At 37.1% G+C, this 23,603-nt stretch overlaps 1 protein-coding gene across 1 annotated transcript in view; it reads right to left on the reverse strand.

The window, feature by feature from the left end:
- ITGBL1 (integrin subunit beta like 1) overlaps window positions 1–23,603 on the reverse strand; it is a 124,398-nt gene that overhangs the window by 2,223 nt on the left and 98,572 nt on the right. The window contains exons 8-10 of the mRNA XM_023947216.2: window positions 13,216–13,332; window positions 5,075–5,221; window positions 151–264 (exon numbers count right to left, since the gene is read on the reverse strand). Coding sequence (XP_023802984.2) covers window positions 151–264; window positions 5,075–5,221; window positions 13,216–13,332 — 378 coding nt within the window. The remainder of the gene's footprint in view (window positions 1–150; window positions 265–5,074; window positions 5,222–13,215; window positions 13,333–23,603) is intronic.

Raw genomic sequence — 23,603 nt, forward strand, 5'->3', positions numbered from 1 at the left:
TTGCATGAAGAAACAGTTATAGCAGTTTTGAATAACCAGAAAATACGCTTCCTCTATCAGTGGGGAAAGAAGAAGCTGGTCTTTGTCTAACATAATTTCCATCAACTCAGTTTGTTTCCTGAAGCAATTAAGTGTTAGCCTGTACTGCACCTGTGCAAATGAGACCATCATGTTTGTCACAGTCTCTGTCATCGCATTCACAGAAATCACCCGAAATGTACCATTCCTGGGGTGAACAGATGCACTTTCCACAGTGGCAGGAGCCTGAAATCACAAAAATTATTACTCACAAAGAGTACTGGCACATTCAGACTAGAAAATAACAACCCAAGTCACACATATGCACACATACGCACATATGCATGTGCACAAAATTGCTGCCTAAGAGGCTGTTGCATAAAAGAAAATAATCAAGCTAAAAGCCTTTTGAATGAAAGGATTCTTTTGGCATGAGCTAGAGTATGGTGGGATGTTAGTACTAATGCTTTGATCCTGCTATTTCAATTAATCAGGACTCACATTTTGAAGCTTTCTTTTGGTTTCAGAGACCTACAATCAGGACTTCTCTCCCCAGTAGCTTCTATTTATTTTTTATTTTTTTTTCTACTAGCAAAGCTCAAATTGTCCCTGACCCATTGTTACTGAAGGCAATAAAATCATACCCAGGAAGAAAATAATCCTCCTCATTTAGAGCTTATAGAGGTGAGTTCACAAAAGACCAGCAGTGCCCAAGACTAACATCTGTGGACCCCCAAAATCCTCATCACCACAAATGAAGCCTCCCCACCTCACAGAATTACTGAACATTTGCCCTAGGTCAGAAGGAGTTTCTGCACATAATGGCAGCTCAGCAATTGGCTCGTTGGTGCAGTGTACCCTTTCTGAGACAAGCTGCTCTCCTTCTCCTCAAGGATGCCAGGCCATACCCTCACAGGCAAAGCAGGGACTGGTCAAATTCAGGTGATGCCATAACCCATGGAGCACCAGAAACCTCCCTTGAGGTGAAGTTTCTGAGATATCCTTACCCTCTGGAGAAAGTTTGTGGCTCTGAATCCTGGAAAGTGACAGGTGCCCCCAGACAATCATGTGTCAGGAAGCCTGTAGTCTGAGAGTGTGTGAGAGAGGCTCTGCTGCAACTAGAAATGCTGTAAGGATGTGGTAATTCCCCCTGAATGACTTCAGCACCTGGCTGAAGAGACTTGGCTTTTACAGATCTCATCTTCAGCACCCTGGTCCTATACAGATTTCAGACTGAAGTGAGGAATCTTACTAACTGCTAAGCAAAAATTCTTTTGTGGACCTAGCCCACAGGTAACAGCAGAAATCAATGTTTTTAAAAAAATTAAAACCCAGATAAACTATAGCATGCAACATTTTCAACTAATAGGGGCTGAGTTAAAAAAAAGTCACCAAAGAAACTGTTGACCTTTTACAGAAGATGCTTATAAATTAGTTAAATGCACTTGAAAATCCCAGCCTCCTGCAAAATTTCCAGAACGATTCTATTAAAAAGTCATCAATGTGTTGAATGCATTATTAAAGGAAAAAATATATAGAAGTAAGCTTGGTTATGTCAGAATATAACCTAAACAGAATGTATGGGTTACTCAACAGGGCCTGAGCCAAAGCCTATAAAATCGTGCTTTTCCATCTTTCCAGTTCTTTCAGTGACCTCTGAATAAAATCCACACTAATAATCCTAATACACTTAAAGAAAAAAGTTGCATCTGTTGATATCAAGCAATTTTCCATTCCTTTTCCTATAAATACTGAAGCTTAATTCTTGAAAACTTCAGAACAGCCTCGGCAGAGTGCTGATTTTTAATTAAATATGTAATTTAATGCTTAGTTTAAATTCACAAAAATTAACTAATTTTCTGATTTTAGGGAAGTGCTTTAACTTGTAACATATGGAACATGTAAATATATTCAGGAAGAGCTAGTGATTAGAACAGTTGAGGATGGAAGCATTTGATTAAGCATCAACATTTTCTGTGAGTTCTGAATGCTGCTTACTGGGCCACTGGCATAGGAAATATTGACATTGCATACAAGGATCAAAAATGCTGCTGTACAAGGAGGCAGTGGAGGATGGTATACATATCACAGGGTTGCTCTACAAGAGGTACACTAAGGTATACTTGAGGGCAATTTAAACCAAATACCTCTGCTTATACAAACAGCAAGGTACTGACAGCTGAAAATAATGAGGACTAGTATGAGTATTTGAGTGAAATTAAAGCAGTTATTAAGAGTATTACACTGTAAGGAGCTTGAAGTGATTCTGCATAAGCAAGCACTGGTGCTGCTACTGAGGGATGCCCATGATGTTTAAAACTGTTTTGCAGAAGATACAGCAAATTTAACACCAAGTCAAGCAAGGAAGATAAGCTCCAAACTGGAGCAAAAATCTGTTAGGGAAATGTATTGAGTCTTCTCTCTGAACAGGGCATGCTGCTCTGGGAGGCTCCTCAGTTTAACCGAGTCTAATGAGTTGCAGGGTGTTTCCTGGGATCCCAGCCAGATCCTCTTGGATGGGATTTGGCTCATTACCTTGCCCACATCCTGCACCGTTGCAGTCACCATGTACAGCCCTATCTTTACTGCCAGGGAGGCAGCAGCGTGGTGGGTGTTGCTGTTTTCCTTGGGAAGAGCTTTTGCTACAGGTGGCACAAGTCATTGAGCCAAGATTCTGAAAACAGCCCAGGAATGTGGATGCCCAAGCTTTGCTTACATTACAGAGTGCAATTTTCTGATAGCGTTCAGCAGTTATCTGCTAAAAACCAGGACTCCTCACAGTCCATTTAAACCTACACACAGAAACTCAAGCTATCCTCATTTTATCCATTTTAGCGCTTGCATATCATGGCTAGGTTTCCAACAAAAATGGAATAACCACCATTATTGTACAGGTTCAAAATTCCCTTTTATTTGAGGAGTAATCATTATTTTTTTCTCACTGTAATGAATCAGAAGGAAAAATTTGCCATTTGGCTTCCCAGATAGTGCTTCACTATCTATGAACAGTGTTTTAAACTATGAATATCTAGTAGGACATGATTTCCAGATACATATCTTAGCATCAAGAATAGATTTGAAAAAAAAAATAAAACAAATAAAGGAGAAAAAGAGCTTAGCAATGGAAGTTATCAGTAATTAGTCTGTCTTTTCCTGTGATCCCCATCCTGCTCAAAGAGGCAGGCCACACACTACTGAATATGTCTTATGGAGGTGATTTCTCTAGTGGGACAAGCATTTACATGTGAATTGCTGTTCCTACAATACAGCTGCAATTGCATCAAATTTGACACAGCTTTTTTATATTGATTGTCCTCAGGGCAACCTTTCATGATGTTGGAAGCTAATAGGTGCTTAGGGGCCAAAGAAACTTAACCAAAAAAAAAAACCCAACCAAACAAAAAAATTTAAAAAAATATCCCACCACTGTTGCTGAGTATGGATTTACAGCCACAGAATCACAGAATGGGTCAGGTGGGAAAGGACAATTCTACAGCATCTTTCAGGCTGCTACAGATTATATAAGTGACCAAATCCCAAACCATGCCCCAGCAGCATAGCCAACAGAGGTAAAAAATCCCTGATATCTCTGCAAATTCCTGATGGATTATCTACTCCCAAAGCCTTAAAGTAAATTGTACCCTTGAAACACATGTTCAAAGCCAATTGTTCTCACAGTAAGACCCACAGGCTGGAATAAGTAGAAATTCAGCCATTCATAGAAAAAGATAACAGATAATACAAACATTTTAAAAATCAACATAATTTTTCATTTTTATATTTATACAGAATCTTACATAGTGCATTTTATTGATACCAAGCATATTCCCTCACCTTCATGGTTTATATAAAAAATCTCAGTGAGGCACACATTAAGAGAAAAAAAGTTAGCTTCTGCAGTAAAACAGAGTAGTTTCCCTTTCTCCAGTAACCCATCCTCTTACACATGCACTTAAAGATATTCCCATTTGGAAAACAACAGAGAAACTGTGCAACTTTCTCATTTTTTATGGCATTGCATCAACTGAGGAAAAAGAAAAACCCCAAAACATAGTGAAATGGTGCAATAGGGAGAATTCTGATAAGTGATAATACAGATGGTGGAAGGCTGGGCTGGGAAACCCCATTTAAATTTCCTTTTCACTGAAATAAAATTTACCAAAGGGAAAATTGGAAATCTGCCTCATGTAGAAGGTTTATAACTGTTTTTTTCTAGCTGGCAGATTTCTTCCCTGTATGCAATGGACATAGAAATACAGAAAATGGCACCTAGAATCTGGATTGAGTGCATTCTCGCCTCCAACCAGTCTCTTTTTTGTCTATTCTCTTTCAGACATATTATATACAAAAATAGTCAATTTGCACTACAGGGGAGCTAAAAAGCTCCCTCTTTCCATTAATGCAATTTCCTAGCCTGAAAGACTGCAAGGTAAGAACCTCAGAGAATAATTTCAGATAATTATCAAGATTTTCTAACTTTTATTCTTCCCTATGGCAATTTTTTTGAGCTGAAGCTGATGCAACCACCTGAATGAAAATTAGTAAATGAGAAAGTTTGTAGGATTCATTTGTGGGGGTTGCAGATATCTACTTTTCCTCTGCAGCTGTTTTGGGAAGCAGGGTGATTAAGGACACCAAATTGCTTTTAAACACCTTCCTCCACTTACTGCTGTCCAACATATTACATTTGCCTTCTTCCCCACTTGAGTGTTACTATGGGTAGGGCCCTTCTCCCCCAAAGTGGAAGCACTAACAGTTAGTTTACAATGGACAGCTGTTCCACACAGACCATCAGCTAAACACACACAGGAAATTATATGCTACTAACCTAAATTGCATAGGAGAGCAACGCTGCTGAACGTTTACAGCTGGGGTGGGTGTCTGACAAAATGGAAGTGCATTACAGAGCATCCCTTAACATCCTTTTAATAATGAGTGCCTTTGAAAGACAGGGTTACTAAACAACAACCCCCTGCCGTGCACATTAGTCTTCCAGAATGTGATTATTTTCCTCTGTCAGGCGCTGACACAGGGTAGCTCAGCTGCCAGATCTTACCCTTCCCGGAGCATAATATGCCATCCGCTGACTCGCACAGACTTCTGCTCTCCTCCTCCGTCATGTTGCACTTCCTTGAGTGCTGGCACCACTTTCCAAACCACCCATCCTGGCAAATGCATCGGCCACACGAGCAGATACCATGGCCTGTAATGACAGCAAGGTTGGTTATGAGCAAGACAAGCAGAAAACACTGACTGTGGTCACAGCTTCAGACCTCTTCAGTGTGAGGTGTGTGCTATGGACAGCAAGGCTGATGGGTGGACAACATCAGCTTCCCAACAGGATGGCCTTCTCCACTTCCCTCCTTGTGTTAAACAGAGTGCCCCAATGATGTACAAAAAACAAGTGAGGGATAGGTCAAAGAAGCCCTAGAGCATTGGTGAGAAATAGACACTAGAAGCCATAATTCATGCTTTAAAGAAGGGGAGGGGAAAGATAAAATAGAATTTTTTTAAAATTATTTGTAAAAAGATTACTAAAAAATGAAAATATTTTGAATAATAAACTGAGTAGAAAATTTGGCCAGAAAGAAGGGGAAAGTGACAACAAATATAGATAAGAATACAGGAATGGAGAATAGAAATAAAAAAAGTGAGAAATGTCTCCCAGCCAGAACTACATTTTGCGGCTTTGAATAATATTTCTGCATCAGAGGCAATAATTCCTTAGCTAATCAGTTACCTGGGAAGCAAATTATACATACCAGTGACTATTTTCCTATACAATCTGTTCTGTAGGGCAAGACAGTTGAAATGAAGGGACTGAGATAATTTGGGAGCATGGACAGGGAAGAAGGGAACAAGCAGTAGGAGTATCTGGGAAAGTATGGAGCTGTAAGATGCAGGGAAGAAAACCAGCAATTTATTTTTTTTTTCTGATTAGTGGATTTCTCATGCACCACCAGTGCAACTTGATTTTGTAAACTGAGAGGGAACACTGGCAGAAGGCCATTAAATACACACATAAAGCAGATTTACTGAGAAGTGGTCTGTCAGTATTTCAGACCCAACATAAAACAGTTAAAATCACGAACAAATTCCATTGCAAATGCTTATTTATAAAAAGCTAGGTTAATGAACTTCATCAGCACAATGAAAATGGTGAAGTAATCATTACAAAGGGAGCTGGTTCTTATTTACAGACTATTACAAATAGATGATGTTCCTGAAGGGCAAACTGAGGCCAGACCCAAGCAAAATTTGGCACCTCAGGAACAGAAGTTTCTCAAACTAATAAAATATCATGTATTTTAAATGGATGAAAAATAAAAAGTTTTAAAAGTGTAATATAATTATGAAAAATTGCAGCATAACACAGGATCCCTGATACAGAACACCACAGAAAATGAAACAAATATTTTTCTCTGTATTTAAATAGAAACAGGATTTCCATTTTTATTTTTTTCTTTTAAATCACAGTACTTTCCATTATATTATTAACAGAAAAGAATATTAAACCACATATAACTACAAGAAATACTTCTAAGTGAGCAGGCTTCATTACCACACCCAAATATGGTAAATGAGTTGCTAAAAACATTATTGGAACACTGATTTTTATTTTTATTTTTGGACCAGAACAGTTGCAACAACTGCAGTTATAGAAACCTAATATAAATGTGAAGTGAAATACTGACTATTATATTTTCAAAGAAGGTCACTTAGTCTTGTCTAAGTCTAATGGAGGTGGACTGTGGCTCCAGTTGGAGTAACACAACAGTCAGGCAGCTCAGTAACACCTTCAAGTGAAACACTGCAGCAGAAAGGGCTAATGTCATTTTCATGTCTACAAACCCGGGGAAAAAAATGAGGAGAGCAAAATTAGAGCATTGATGAGATGGGGTTTAAGTCCTGCAATTCTGTGATAGCCACGTTTGCAGAGATTTTTGCAAAACTTGGAAGAGTACTAAAAATTTCTGAGGAATTCAGAGGGTGTCATTTTTTTGACAGGTATTCTCAAACTACCAAAGACAAAGCAAGAGAGAAAACCTGATGGAGACAAAATCATTTAAGAAATTAACCAGCTTTTCAAACATGGGTGATGACTATTGTAACAAACTTTCAAGTGATGTTGGCATGGGCTAGACATGTCCTAGGAGCTCTGAGAGCATGGCCTGCTCAGAGAGAAGCTTCTGCTGCACACAGTGCACAGACTTCTCTGCAGGGCACACGTGGCAACGATGTAATGGCCATTTATAGCCTAATGGAAGAGGTTCAGCAGAAAAGCCCCTTTTGGATTCACAAAATTCATATCTGTTAATCAACTTAAATCTCAATGTACTAGCAATTCCTCTACTGCTCCTTCTAGCAGGAAGATTAAATTAAAATGCTTTTTGCAAACCTGAATTACATTTTATGCTATCTGAATAGCTAAACAAACTAAGTTCTCTGAGCATCTATCTAAAGTGTTGACTTTTCATACACCTACACAAATGTCTCTGTGACCAGGACAGAAACCTGTAGTGAATTTAAAAGAAAAATTATAAAAATTAAAATTAAATTAATTTAATACAGACTATGCAATGCCATTACTGCCTGTACTAGCTACAGTAGTCACTCTTGTATCTAATACCTACTGATCCTTTCAAATTTATCTGTTGCTGCCCTCGTATGTGCCTCAGAGCTAGGATGAAGCAGTTAAATACAAGGACACAGGCGCTGAATCATTAATTCTCCTCTTAGTATTGCCAAAATAAAACCCTAATTCACATTAGTTTTATTCCAGTTAGACTATGAGTTCTTCACTACTTAATACCATCATTTTCACCTTTGTTAGCGCCAGTTTTACTCAGTAAATGTGTATGAAATGTTGGTTTGGTTTTCTGGGTTTTTTAGGTTTCCTGCCCTGCCCCCACCCTGAATAAATTTTATTTTTCAATAACAAATACCCTTATAAAAATTATCTATTAAGTAATATATATAGGGAGAATGTTTCTATCTAGTATATCCACTAGTATGTTCAGTACCAAAACCTGTCTTTATCTGGGAGATTGACAGGCATTATTTTTCTTTCCTAATTTGTGTTTTACATATATCAGAGAATTCCACAAATGTCTTATATACTGTTTCTGTGGATCAACATTAGTGCAAGAAATGAGGAAACTGTCTGACTGCAACTGTACCATACTTAGCTTTGCTTAATGAAGCGTATAATTAATCATAGCTCTCTCATTTCTATGGTTATGGTCTTATTGGTCCTCATAAGAACATGTTATCTGAAAATATCATGCTTCTGCTTCACTGAACAGATGACAAAAAGAAATGTCATTCATGATTTCTGCAGTATGGACTTAGAACTTTCATAAAAATAAAAGATTTTACATTTCCTGTTGTATATCTTCTATTAAAAAAGAAAAAAAAAAACAGTATTTTATCTGAATCCAATTATTTAGCCTGGCTGGAGAATAATTAAAATTTTATATTCAAAGGAACATGGCATCAGGGGCAGCTTATACCAGACTTTTGAGAGGGAGCTTTACCATCGTATATCCTAGTGATGACTGTGCAATCCTAGAATCCATCACCATAAGAATGTGATATGGAGGTTTCTGTCTCAGTTTTAAAAGTTTAAATCATTGGAAAGCTGGGAATTGTGGCTTAAGGTGTATGTATGCCTTATAAACACCAAACTTTCCCTTGTTCTCTGGCAATTCATGGAGAATAACATTGAAATCTTAATACTGGTGCCAATGATATATGGATGAAAATGTGTAAGTAAGCACCAGAAGAAACAGCAGAATGAGGTCAAATGCATGACCTGCACTGATAACCAACAACACATTCACAGGAGGAAACTAAGAAATGTGTTACTTCATCAAAATCAGAAGGTCTGCACTCTCATAAAACAACAATATGATGAATGTTATGGTGACTTGTTGGCAGAAGGATATGTGCTCAACAATAAAAGATGTCAATGCAGACAAAGCACGTATCTTGTGTCATTCTTTTCCTCAAAACCCTGACAAGAACAGCATTGTCCCAAGAATGTCAAAAATCAGGAAGCACCAACAACAGGCACCAGACTTGCCTGAAGTTTGCAGAGATAAAAGTAGACAAAACTGAGTGAGTAAAAAGGCTCACTCTAACTTTTGGGTCCTAAATACATAAAAGATGTATTTAAAGACCAGTTTGTTACTGTCAGTCAAGAAGGAATAAAAAGACCTAACAAAAACCTGATGGGTGGCATCCCTTGGCCACCTTCTGTGTCACACTTAAGGAATCCTGACCAAACTATTAAATGCAGCTATTAATACAAGCTTTGATGCTTGTATTTGGGTGTGAAAATGCAAAAGGATGAAATAAAAAAAAAAAAAGATTTGTCTGAGTAGTGAAAATTAATTTATTTGTGAATTTCCTAAAAAAATACTAATTTCCTCTCCCATAAAGTCTCAAGCAGAGTTTTTGCTGCACTGTTTTCTTATACTTAAAGAAGAGAGAGGTGTGAAGGCAAATCTGAGTAAGGAGGGAAATATTAATTACCCCAGCATTTGCTCCAAGAATAAGTCACCTCCTCCAGCTTCTAGAAGCCATTATAGTATAACCAGAACATCAAACTAATGATAACTAATACCTTTTACCAAATAGCACTCTTTGATGTGCCACAACGGGATTCCCTGCAGTGTTAGGATTGTATTTTGATGAGGACTGTATTTTGATGTGCTCTGGCCAAAACAACTACTTTCGAAGTCCTCAAAGTGGAATTGCTCACTTGAAAATAAAGAAATCAGACGTAAAATATTCCACTGTCACCAGTCAAAGTACTGGTTTACTGGAATGATCAGTCTTAATTGTTTCTTAGTGTAAAAGACAGTGCAAACATTTATGAATAAACATTAAAAGGTCTTATCAAAGCTAATGTTCTTATTGATGGCCCACTATTTGAAGCACAGAATGATATATTGATGGAGTACAAAATGGGTGCATCCACAGAAATATTTAAGAGTCTTGTTATGAGTTACCTATTACAAGCTTAAGCCTTTGCTAGTGATATGAGTTTCAACCAACATTTTACTATTTTTTTTGGATTTGGTTTTATTGCAGTTTTTAATCAGCATAATTCTACAGGAATTTTTGGTATGCAGAGGACCCCAAGGGTTTTGTTTCATTCCTTCAATGGCTGCTACTTGGCTATGACAAGAACTCATAGCTAGGCCAATAATTGTCCAGAGAAAAAATTTAAGTGAATGGAGTTAAGAGCATTATAAAATCCATTTTGAATTGATCTTTGCTGTTGTTCTGAGTTCTTGTTGTCTGCCTGCCCTCAATCCTAAAAAGGAAAAAATTGTAATGAACAACAGTTGGCCCAGTGAGGTGGAGCAGGCAATGATGAAATCACTGAAAAACATGACTGGACACGGAAAGGAAACAAATTCCACTTGAAAGCTTAGGATGCATCTGCAGCAAGCAGCACAGCCAGAACCTCAGAGGGCAGAAAGAAGTATGTCTCACCAGTATACAGGATGAGTAAATATCAAGCCTCATGTAAAAAAAGGGACACAGCGTTGCCAAGGACTTGTGATTCTCTGGTCATGTGTGTGCACCAAAACCGCTTCACTTGCACATGAAAGACTCAAAGAACCAAGTGAACCAAAACAAAACGTGATGTGAAATACTTTGGTGGATCAACACCAAAGTACACCTGGGAAAATCTTACATAATCAAAAAACCTGAACAGTAGGGGAAGGGGCATTAGGTAGAACATCTCTATCCCAAAAAGGCTGCATGAGACATCTTCTCCAGTCTTAGCTTATTAAGTCTGTGTACAGAGGCACAGACAAAGGAAGAGGAACATGAAGGAAAGACCTGGAAAACAGGTCAAGGAAGGTGAGTCTCCTCATCCACTCCACTCTGGGGAGACTCCACCTGGAGTACTGTGTTCAGCTATGTGGTCCCTAGTACAAGAAAGACATTAATTTATAGGAACAGGTCCAGAGAATATCCCAAAAAATGGTCAGAGGGATGGAGCAGCCCTCTTACGAGCAATGGCTGAGAGCATTGAGATTGTTTAGCCAGGAGAAGTGAAGGCTCAGGGGAGACCTTATTGTGACCTTTCAATGTTATAAAGGGGGAGTATAAGAAAGAGAGATATTTATTTTACCAACGTTAGTAGTGACAGAACAAGGGATAATGGTTTTCAGCTGAAAGATAATGGGTTTAGCTGGGACATAAGGAGGAGATTTATTTATGATTAAAGTGTTGAGACTTGCAACAGGTTGCCAATAGCTGTGGATTCCCCACGCCTGAAATGTTCAAGGCCAGGTTGGATGGGGCTCTGACCAGCCTGGTCTTAGTGAAAGGCTCCCTGCCCATGTCAGGGGTGGTTGGACTAGATGATCTTTAAAGGTCCCCTTCAACCCACACTGCTGTGTAATTCCATAATTATATGAATCAATTTCTAACAGCGGAGCACTGTGAAATCTATGCCAAGTCCTTCTGCAACCTCTGTCTTTGTGGAGACATTAAGTCTCTATTCTTGGTACTGCATTGATGGACAGCTGAATTTTTAAGCGAATGACTCACTACAGTCATGGAGAAACATGGCCATGGGGTCTCATTCAGTTGTACCCTAATTTATCATAGCTTTTGCTTCATGCCTTTCTATCATTGCATGGACAGCTGGTCTGGAAAGCAAGCTATTAATCAGTCTCTGCTGGTTGAAGAAGGCCAGTAACAATTCTTATTCAAATAATTTAGGTTGTCATTCACATCTCGCATTTCAGAATGCATTTAATCTGAAAACACTGGTCTTCCTTTTTTGTGCTTTCAGGCACTCAGTGCTCTCAGTCAGACCCCACATGGTCCAGCTTATAATGCTCTGAAGACAGATTTACTAGCAAGGGCTTATGTCCTCACTGTGATTGCCTAGGCAGCAACAGTGGTAGAAAAATAGCACTGAAAAGAATACAAAGGAAAGAATAAGCAGTTCAGCAAGACATTTCAGGAAGTTCAGGCTGAGATGGAAGCACAGACAAACCCAAAAGAAAGAGAGGGAGACGTAATAATGTAAAATATGAGTGATATAAACAGAAGATATTTTCAGCATGGATGATGATGAATTTTATTTCCCAACTATTTAATTTCTAACAAATATGAAACAGATTTTCAGTGCTTTTATGACCTTTACGCAGAATTAAATTTCAATTTTTTATTTTTTTCTGCACACTTATACTATTGAGTTACTCTGAATGCTGTAAACTATTTTTATGGTTAGACATTCAAACCAAAATTTTCTATATCTTGCATGGCAGACATCTTGAAGAAATATTCCCTGTAGTCAGAATTTTTTATGTACATGAGGCTCATGAAGCAATACATTGTTTTTCCTACATAGAAATAGAATACAATAGAATATACATAGAATAGAATACAATACAATGAACCATTGTTCATTCCAAAAACTCTCTTAATATTTAGAATCAAAGAATAATTTTAAAAATGAAGCACATAAAATCTGGAAAGATTGAATTAAAGATAAATATTATTCACCTGCTTATAACATGCCATGTGGTATGCATGCACTTACATATCCAAATCTACCTCAAAATACTGCTAAACACCAACACACTTTACTGAAATATCACAACGTAGTTTTCACTGTCAACACTAAAATAAACCACCTGCATCTCCAATTATTATGACACTGTCTCTCAAGAATTTTACATTCTTTCATAACATAATTTTGCTAATTTTTTAGAAAACAGCCATATCAGTGTTGGTGAATACAAAATATTTAAAAATTTTGCTGGTCATTAGTACCTTTAGGTTTATTACAATATCCTCAATAAAGCATCAGGTGTACTAAACACAATGTAAGGTTACCTAATGTTTTAGGTTTTGTTTAAGTGTCTGTATTCTTTAATGAATACTGACAGAACTTAGGATACAGAACTTAGAACTAGAGCACCTCCATTTATGTGTTAGCATTCCTGAAGTCTTAAAATAAATATTCTCTAACATGTTCAATATTCTAGTGCTTGTTTCGTACAAAAATCTGCCATCTTATTATCAATCAAGGATGTAAATAGTCTATACTGACATTATACTATAAAATCAAAGGGAACAGAAAGCATTACTGTCAAGATCTAGTTCTGTAATGTTGTTAAATTATGCTATGTGATGTGATATTCAGTGAACACATACCCCCACAGACATTGCCATCTGCATTTTCACACTGTCGATCATCACATTCACAGTTTTTGCCATGAACTCTGTTGTCTCCTGGAGGGAAACAAGTGCATTGGCCACATTCACATCTCCCTGTAAGAATAAATAATTGTTAGAGTCATGATTTCAGTAAAGTAAAATAAATGGAATAAACCCCAAATTTATGCTACATCCTAATCCCGAAGACAAATGACAAGTCAAACTATTAATTAAAGTATAGCACATAAACACAATTAAAAATCAACCAAACAAACAAAACCAGCAAAACAAAACGATTCCTCCTCCATGGCAACCAGATGGAAAGTGTATCACTGTTATAATCTTTCTGGAAATGGCAACAATAAGCAATAAGCAAAACAGCACTGCATGTTTTTCATATCTGAATTTACCCCATAACTGAGCTGGCCCATGCTTATCTGCATAATTAACCTCTATAATTGATCTAAAATATTTAGCACATAACTCAGAAACAACAAGACAAATGTGACCAGAATTAAATAATCTATGCACAGAGCTAAGATACTATATTCATGTAGAAAAATAATTCTTCAAATACTCTGTCAAGCTTTTTGAAAGCAAAATCCCTGTGATTTTTCTTGTCTAGATCTGAGGAAATAAGCACAACCTCTGTTACAGTCTCCCCTTCCATCAGTCTATATACAGGAGAGCTCCCCAGAGCTTAAAGGGACAACAGATTTATCCAAGCTCCCACAGATCTTCACTTCAAAACCAAAAGCACAGAGTACTAAATGACCAGATGTGGAGAAAATTAATATCCAGGACAGTCTTGTATTGCATATACCTGAGACAAACTCAGTTCAGGTAATGGATCCTAACTTCTAAGAGCTTACCTCTGTCTGTTTTTAAATTATTTTATGCAATGCTGGTGAAAGAATGTTCTAAATATGGCATAAACCATTGACCAAACTCATACATTTGATGGACTTGGGAAGGGATATTGTGTGTAAAAGATGGTCACCAGAGACATGGACTAGGACGCAGAAAACCTGAATGATTTAATTTAGTCACAACATCAGTGAAACTCAGCTCAGGCCTGGTCATTGCTCTACTGACTGCAACCCCCAAATTTATAGTAGTTCTGGAAAGTGAAAAATATCCTCCAAGTGCAGCCTTTCATTATGCAATCCGACTGTTCACAACACACTGCAGCAATTTTTCCAGCACTTGCTGAAATACTTCATTGAACGGAAAGGATTGTTAATGAACACCTCAGTGAAGGTTTTCTAACTGTAGATGTCATGACAATAAAATCTTTTAGGGTAAGGTACTGAAAGAGAATTATCAATATTCTTTTCCCAGCTTTTAACCTTAATTTGTTATATTTGTTTATGGGGTTTTTGGGGTTGTTTTTTGGGTTTTTTTTTTAAAAAAAAGAAAACAGTCTAATTAAGTTGGATTAGGGAGAGATCTTTCTACTTATGGAAAAAAATTTCTAAGCTCATTTTATAACTTCTATACTCTTCATCTTCCCAAGCCTCAACATATATTGCATTTTATGCACCAGGATTCAATCCAGAAGAACATAAAGTGCAAGAATTTTAGAGAAGATATACTTACTGATAGCAAGAATTAGAGTAAATATTTCTTAATACCCTAATTATATGCATGGTTTAAAAACTATGTTGCAGCAAATTATATGAGGATGCTTGTTTCAGAAAGAAACTTTTTATAGGAAGTGCATCTATCACATCATGAAATAGAGTTGTGCTTAGTAATCATGTCAAAATTAAAGATATGATTGTCTACAGAAGAAATGATGCTATTTGCCTGCATTCTCTAAGCTATAATTATTTGTCAAGAGAATTTTATTGAGTCTAATTTGTCTCTTTATATGCATTCACCTTAGGCAACCTGTTCACTTTTACAGAAGCGCCACATCGCCCTGCCCCAAGGAACAGTCAGTAACCTGTAGGCCAAGAGGTACCTGATGAACAGGACCCATTTGTTGTGGAGACTGTAACAAAAGCAAAAGAAGAACCTTCAGCACTGATCTCCTGGCCAGCCATTGCTATAATAAGGATGCCTAAAGATGCTAAAATCATTTTAAGCAAGCTGCTTTGACTAGAGGAGTCTTTAGAGATGGAAAATCCTCCAGAGGAATGAGCAAAGGAAGGTCCTATAATGAGGATCCTGCATGTTCTGTAAATAAGCATTATCTCTGGAATGCTTAATTTAGTAAGTCAGAGTCCAGTGGCTGATGTCTTGTGCTCCAATGGGAACAGGCTCCTTCTCAGTCCCTGCTGCAAGTAATATTTATTCATTGTAGTTACTGTGCAACAGTTTTGACAGCAGAAAAATGGAGGGAAGCCCATCTCTAGGCAGATTGGGCACATTTTTGTCATGTAAGAGATACAAGATCAAAGGGAATTAAGGCCCTGCTTTCTCAATCTCTGCCTCTTTTTTTTTCTTTTTTTTCTCTTTTTTTGCCTGGCTCACACCTAAGTTCGGGGTATGGTTTAGATCATCTGATTGCAGACCTCAGCAAAATTGAAAGTGTCTTGAAAATAGACAGAAACTTCAGTCAGCAAGTGCTCTGGAAAAGGATTTCTTTGAGCTATTTCTTTATTTTTAGATATTCAAAAATACAATTATAGTAGCTTATTACACTGCTGCTGAAATTGATACTCAAAGTCTTAGTTCCTTTACTTTTACAAATGTTACAAGATCAACATGAGAAATTAACTAAACGATGTCACAAACTAAATGCAACTTCGTACTGGCTATAAAAACATTCTGCTTCCAAAAGTATTAAGATTTGGTTAGATTATGTAAAGTGGGCTCACTCTAATGAGATAATTCAACAAACAATTAAAGTCCTATTTGTTCTGAACAGCTACCTATACAGTACGTATCTGCTGCTGAAATACCAGAAGCCACACCTTATTCTGTAATCTTCTTCTCTTAGCTACTTTGATAAAATACTTACCAAACAAATTCAATCATTAGGAAGTAATTTGAAGCTCACATTATACTGAAAAGGGATCAGCACTTTACTAAACATACTCCTTCTTTGTATAGAATAATAGGTTTACCATAGCAACCTGATTATACAGGGAAAGCTACTGCCATACATCCTAAATTCTCTTTAAATTCCAAGACATACAGAAACAGTTAAAGATGGGATGACTATAATATTCTGCACTTTCTCAACCATCTGTGCAAGAGCTACACTTTACGAGTAAAAAGGAACCAGTTGACCTCAGACATTTTGCAGCAAGTGGCTTCCACTCTTCCTCACTAAACAGGGAGAGTAAGTGCCATAATCTGATGGCTTCAGATGAAGGAAGCTTTATGATGGAAGCTAGATGAGCTATTAGCATTGAAAAGCTTAAGCTACTTATTGCAATGCAAGATGCTAAGAATAGAATAATTATACAAGAGATTTATTTGCCTACAGTCTTAATATTTCCTCACACTTCTTCCTCCCATTGATGTCAATAGAAGTATTAACTTATCTCTAATAATTGTTAGTGCTTGAAGAGTGACAAAAGATCAGCTTAGGTTGGGTTTTCTGTTTTTAAAGGGAATTAAAGTGCCACATCTCATCAAAACACAAGTTCATTAGATAATTGACTCTAGAATTCTATAAAAAGTGCCATAAGCTTTCAGCTTTTGATTTTATTCCCCATTTATTCCTATTTTATAAAAATAAATATTTTGATATTTATTCCCCTCATTTTTTCATTCCTCATGTCTACCATTTATAAAAACATAACTAAACAGTGTCTAGACTTACATCAAAGCTGGTCCCATGCAAATTGCTGTGACCATGAGCTGCTTGCATTCAAACCAGTTTCCAGTTGCCTATATGGATTAACTGAAAGCCTCCTCTGTACAGGTAATATTAAAACTGTTCTAGAAGTACAGAATTCGTGTTATTAAGCATTTTTACCTTGTTATTGTAAGCAAAGAAAAAGATACTAACAGCTTTCAATGTAAAAATAAACACTGAATACAAGGTATAATAAGATAAGATGATAAGATTGTAAGATAATAAAATATCTTGTCCAATAAAAATCCATTGTCTTTCCCTGCCTCTAACTCTATAACATAAAGGATTTTTCTGTGCAGGATGATGAATTTTTATCTTCTAAATGAAAAAAAATAAATAAAGCATTTTTTAAAAATATTTATTTATTTATTTGTTTGTTTGTTTATTGTGTAAGGAACATAGTGCCAAATTTCACTGAGACTGTGGTAAAACCAAGCCAGGTTCATTTGGCATATAGGAAAAAACAAAACAGGTGTTTCAGGCTACTGATAAATAGGAGGAAATCTGCCTTTAGGAAGGACTTTTCTGCCCCAGGCTGTCCCAGGCTTAACATCTCACAGCATTACCTATCAGAAATTGCAATTTCTTTTTTATCAGTAATCTCAGGCAACTTGAGCACATTCAGTAAAGCTGCTCTGCCTTTCTGCCAACAGAACTCATTTCATACTGGATGTGGGCAAGATGATCTAAAACAATGTTCAGAAATGGCAAATTGGGGAAGGGTAAAATTTGTACAGATCACAAAGTTTCAGTGGACATAAAGGGTGAGGGGAAGCCGATGTGGCTGAAGGAAGTAATAGCAGATAGCAAATTCAAGTGAGACAAAAGAAAATCTACTGGTTGAGTGGTGTAGGGAACAAAAGACAAGCAAAGGGAACAAACAGTTCCACAAAAGTGGCAAACAACATGCAACATTTGCCAAAAACAGGGTGAGCAATATCACCATGCCCTGCTCAGTCTGAGGTGTTCAGAGCAGCACACTCCAGCTGAACTTGACCAGTGTGGAGAAATTCAGAAATCACTGGCCATGCATTGTGTTTTGTAGGTTCTATTCCAAAAACTGCCAGGAATTAACTGCCATGTAGAATGGCTTTAAAAAAAATTCATATTGTATCGACTAGACAGAAAATAATTCTGCCTTCTAGATGAAAGGATCCTTGGATTTTTAAATGCTAGCAATTTTTGGATCTGGTTGGTTGGTGGTTTATGAGCTGTCAGAAAAAGGAAACCTTTGGAAGCATCTTAATTATGTACAAAAGTATCCTTAAAACCTCTTTAAATGCATGAATATCTGACTGATCTTGACCAAATTATGAAAATCTGAGGATTAGCTTCTTATGAGGACTTTAGGCAAGCAGGATATGAACCTGTAAGTGCAGCTATGATGGAAAATATTTTCCTTTTCTAAAAAAGCTTCATGAACCCATATCAGTACAAGATACAAGAACCATGAAGGGTTTCTTTTCTTGCACAGGATTTTTCTACCAGGTTGTTAGGGGCTTGGGGTGATAGATTTGTTTTTGTGGAGATAATTTGAAAATTGGGTGACAACTGGGTTTTCCACAAAATGTTCAAGCAAGAAGCACCTTTTTTCTTTTTTTCTGCAATGCACTATGAAAAATAAATGTATGCATTTATCTTCTCATACATGAGAAAAAACATTCGGCAGTTACCACAAGAACAGCTACTTGTTTGGGTTTGGATTGGGAACTAGCTTTCTCTTTCTAAATCAGTATACAGAAAGTAAACATTCCTTGAGTCTACTCATAAAAAGAGATTATTTGCAGCATGACTGACCCAAGACCTCAACTAAAGATATAAAAGCTCCAGAGAAGGGCTTAGCTGAATCATATCAACATAAAATGAAATTAAAATGGCTTTAATAAATCCAAAGTAATTTCCAAACTTCAGACTTCTGTGCTTATTTTTTTCAATAATTTTCTACACTAAAGTAAATCTTTAGCAGCAAGTTCTGGGTTTTTTTTAAATAACATGAACAGTAGCTGACATATATAATTGGGTTAAATATCTGCATTTTTCTTAGTCTTACTGCTCATCTCTCACCCACAATAACTGCACTAGCTACTACATTCAGCACTATCAGCAGGTCTGCAATAAATGGATACAAATGTAAATATTTGGCCTAAGAAAAATAACAGAAATTCACAAATTAAGAAAGTAGTTTGTTAAAGCTGCCTGAGACTTTCCACTACTGTGTGTTTCATTAAGTTGTTCAATAGTACAAAGTAGTAAGACTTCCCTTATATAATAGGTATCATGGGCATATTTTCTTATACAGAAAAAGTATGCTTCTTTTAGTTTTTTAAAAATTGAATTTCTTTATGATGTGAAAGAGCACCAAAAAAGGTCTGACAGTTTAGTTTGTCCTTAAGGGTATAAAACCTCAAACCACAAAAACCCCAAATAACCTTAGGATAAAAAGACCTCAAGAAATAAAAGTAAGCTATTCCAAAGAATGCAGCTTTCACAACAGTGCAAGCAACTGAATATCCAGTATTGTAAAGGCAAATGTTATGCAAGAGCAACTTCAAACAGCTGAGACGTGTCCCCCAGCTTTAGAACACACACGATGTATGACTGGAAGTCTGATTGCACAGTTGGCATATGGCACCTGAAGTAAATGCTTTTTCTTTGTGACAGCTTAATAGTGAAATATTTCTTTAGATAATTCCACTCAACAGCACCACTTTGCAGATTTAGTATCAGATAGTCCTTTAGAGCTCCTGCCAGTCAGCAATACTGATTTGTATCTCCTTTTGCATCCTGTCTTTCCTTTTCTCCACTTTTTGTTTTTCATTTTTTCCCCTCCCTCTCTTTAACAATGTTGGTAAGAAGTACTGCTGCACTGCTAGTTTCCTTTTCAGATTGTTAGCTTGACATCTGCTATCATCATCAAGCTGACATGTCTCCTCCATCTGCCTGCTCTCAGTAGCCCGGCTCTGAGGATGCACTCGAAAGCTCCTATTGCATTTCTGCACAGCCAGCAGGGAATTTCTAGAGGAGTTCTAGGAGAGGAGTCATCCAGATCACCCCTGCCCAGTTTGCAGGAGCAGCATTTTAGCCGTATGCATCACTTTTCCTGGTGACATCTTCCTCAGGTTCTCCCACTGAGAGGGTGCACCCTTGGCAGTTCACTCACTATATTAAGGGGACAAGTAGGACTAGGAAGGCAATTACTTCTCTGTTCGAAGGAAAGGTGATAGTCAAAGTCACCACACAGAGAGATGTGTGAAGAAGGCAAGAAGGAAGGCGGAAAAACACTTTCTAAAGTAATGTGTTAAGTCAGAGAACAGTGGAAATTGAAGGGGAGGAGAAGGAATACATTGGGGAAAAGAGAAAAATAGACAGCATGGGAAATTTCACTCTGAAGATGTACAAACTCTAGAATTCAGCAAGCTATCACCTGATTTTTAAATTCCTTTCCTCTGCTCGTCTCTTTTTCATTCTCCCACCCCACCAAAAAATGCTTTCAAAAACTCAAACTATGAAGAAAAAATACTGCAAAGAGATGCCACTAAATCAAGCAAAGGATACAAAGCATTCTACTAAAACTAACATATCCATAGAATATTAAAAATGAAGTTACACTTGATTTAAAGGATCTGACCTGATAATGCTTTCTCTTCACCTTGACAACTATCAGAAAGAATAAGTCTCATTTCCTTTTCAGCCCATTCAGCTGCTTGATGCTTAGAGTAAGCTGCTACAAAATATTTTCTAGCAAAAGCCAAACATAGTAAAGAGGTACAATCCCACAGTAAAAGATGCATGAAACACAAGGCCATTGTTCAAGAAGCCATGATGGTTTTTCAGCCATTTAGAGCTTTACATATCTGACTGCCTTATCATCCAGAGGATTGACTGCTTACCGCTTTTTCTACATGATCTGCCATGTAAAGAGTCATAGCACTAATTCCACAGAGGTATTTAATTTGCAGATTAATTTGCTACAAAATGTCAACTCCTTTGTGGAAATTTAATCACCAAAATGTTAACCTTGTTCACTTCCTGCTGATGCCTGTTGTTTATTAGATAGTAAAATTCAATATATTTTAGGGTTGTAATAGAAGCTTATCTATTAAAACGTTTAAACTTCTAAGTGGTCTGCTCTTTCAAGCTTTAGCTAAGATTAAAGTGCTTAATAACAGTAAAACAACAATATGAAAAGATGCAACTGCATAGCAACCATCAATACAATTTGCAGATAACAGACTGCTAAGTTCAGAAACCATGGCAACAAATGACATCACACAATAAGGTATCTACCTTATTGATTAGCTTTCACCTCAAGACTTTTTCCAGAAATGAAAGACATTTCCTAGCAACTGCATCATCTACTGAGTTGTTCCAAGCTAAAATGCTCTTACCCTTACTCTTAAGCAAATTTTTCCTGTTTTGCTGCCAACTGGCCAGATTGTGCACTAGCCTCTTGTTACGAGGTTCTGTAATCAGTTGTAGAGACACTGCCTTATGGCTTTTAAAATCTTTGCCCCAAATTTAATGGCATCTGTGAAATAATGTTTTTTCCCAGCACCCAAAAAGGCTGGCTCTGCAGAAAAGTATCCAATATGGAACAGAGAAATAGCAGCTTTTGAAGGAGTTTAAATGAAGGAGTAACAGCTTCTTAAGTGCAAAGTTTATCTCAGAAAACAACACAATCCTTCATTTCCCCACTCTGTGATTTGAAGTATTAGTACTAAACTCTTCATTGCAAGTAAGCCTGGGTTTACAGTTTCCAAGGAGAGTGCATAGCAATGACAAACCAGTTACCCAAGGGCTCTCAAAGGACCAGCCAGGCCCATTATGTATCACTCTACAGGTGTGTACTTGTTTATAGACTTGAAAGTAATTCCCTCTTTGCTCATATGTCTTGGTAGAACCTCATGAGAAGGCAAGGACAGTGGTAAGACTGAGTTGGAGAGAACAGGTATAATTAGGAGCCACATGTATTTGTACTCAGCCTCCTGTTTGGATGACCTGAATAAAACTCAGCAATCAGAGACAGCAGTTTTCAAGCTAGTTGAAACACGTGTAACAAGTAATTAAAGCCTATCAGTGAGGGCTCCCCTGCTTCCTGCATAAAGAAGATGGATTTGAGATCAGACTCCAAACATAGCAGTGTTTGTTCCTGACAAGACAACAGTGCTCTGAAACATTAAAATTAAGGCTTTTTTTTCTACTTAGTTAACTCAAACTCCTATTAAGAGCTCAATACTGAATCAATTATACTGAATTTCTTAATATTCTTGCTAATTCTGAAAGCAAAAAATCAGGTTTATAGTGTGAATTAGCCCCAAAATTTCTAGAAGGATCACTGCTAAAGATGCGCTCCTGCCAAAATTTCTGCTTTGACTGGAACTGACCTTTATTTTGCTGGTTATCCACAATCATCAGATTAACCTGTGTGTTTAAGCTGTAGATGCAAAAAGCAGCAGTCTTCTTGTGCAGCCAACCTGGCTCTTCTCTACCACCTGCTTTCAGTCCTGACCCACTCTGCCACCAACTGCTCTGTGTCTGTTCTCAGTGGGGCAGACCCCTGATTCAGCGATGTCTGGAAGAGCCTCAGCCCTTGGCTGGTGTCACACACTGGGCAGGAGAGGAGGAAACACCATCAATGGGCAAAAGAGGTGCTTGAAACACAATGGAAACCAGGGAGCAAGAAAGTATTTTTCCCACTAGTGCAGAGACTGTTACACTTCCACACAAGAACTTCTGGGAGTGCCAGGGAAGTTTTGTATAACTCTCAATTCCTCCCATGACTTCTTTCAAGAGGGAAAGAAAGAAAGAAGAGTCCCCAGTGATCCCCAAGAACATTAAAAGTCTTTAAGCAGCTAGAGAATTCAAAACCCATGACGAGGCATTAGTCCCTTGAAAATTTTAGTCAACAAGATTTTGAGGAAAAATTCAGTCATATGCATGATATTAAATACCGTATCTCTTTTGGTTTATGACTAATCATTTCTGTTTTTAAAAGTCACTGTTTAAAAAGTGATACTGTTATCAACATTGATACATGGAAAAATTAAAGATGAAAGTAAGATTAACAAAATGTCAATTTTTTTATAGCATTGGAAACATTCTTAAGTCAAATGAAACAAAAATAGAAAAACTAAGGTCTATTATATAAATCAGAGGGTAAGAGAATCTTTTACAACTGATTAAAAATGTTAAGACTGTAAAGCCTGATAAGTACTGTAGGGAATTTTACATTAAATTGAAAACATCTATCCTCTTCTGTTTTGGAAACAAGTATAGATACTACACAAAGTACTGCTTTGTCAATCTCCCCAGTCATCATGTAAGAATACAAAGACAATGCAAATTGTTCTTTTTACAGACCAATTGCTCTATTAAATATTTAAAACTTCATCAGAAATGAGACTGCTGGCGAAAAAGAAAAAAACAATCATTTAAAGGAAAAAGCAATATTCACTGTAATAGTCTGGCAAAAAAGTATCTGCCAAGCCAAAGAACAACTGAGCACAGAAATCTGGGCCTATCCAGTGAACCCTGAAGGTTTTTATCTTTCTGCATGGAGAAAGAATGCATC

The sequence above is a fragment of the Cyanistes caeruleus genome, chromosome 3 (assembly GCF_971803275.1).
Source record: "Cyanistes caeruleus chromosome 3, bCyaCae1.hap1.1, whole genome shotgun sequence".
NCBI classification, from domain to species: Eukaryota; Metazoa; Chordata; class Aves; order Passeriformes; family Paridae; genus Cyanistes; species Cyanistes caeruleus.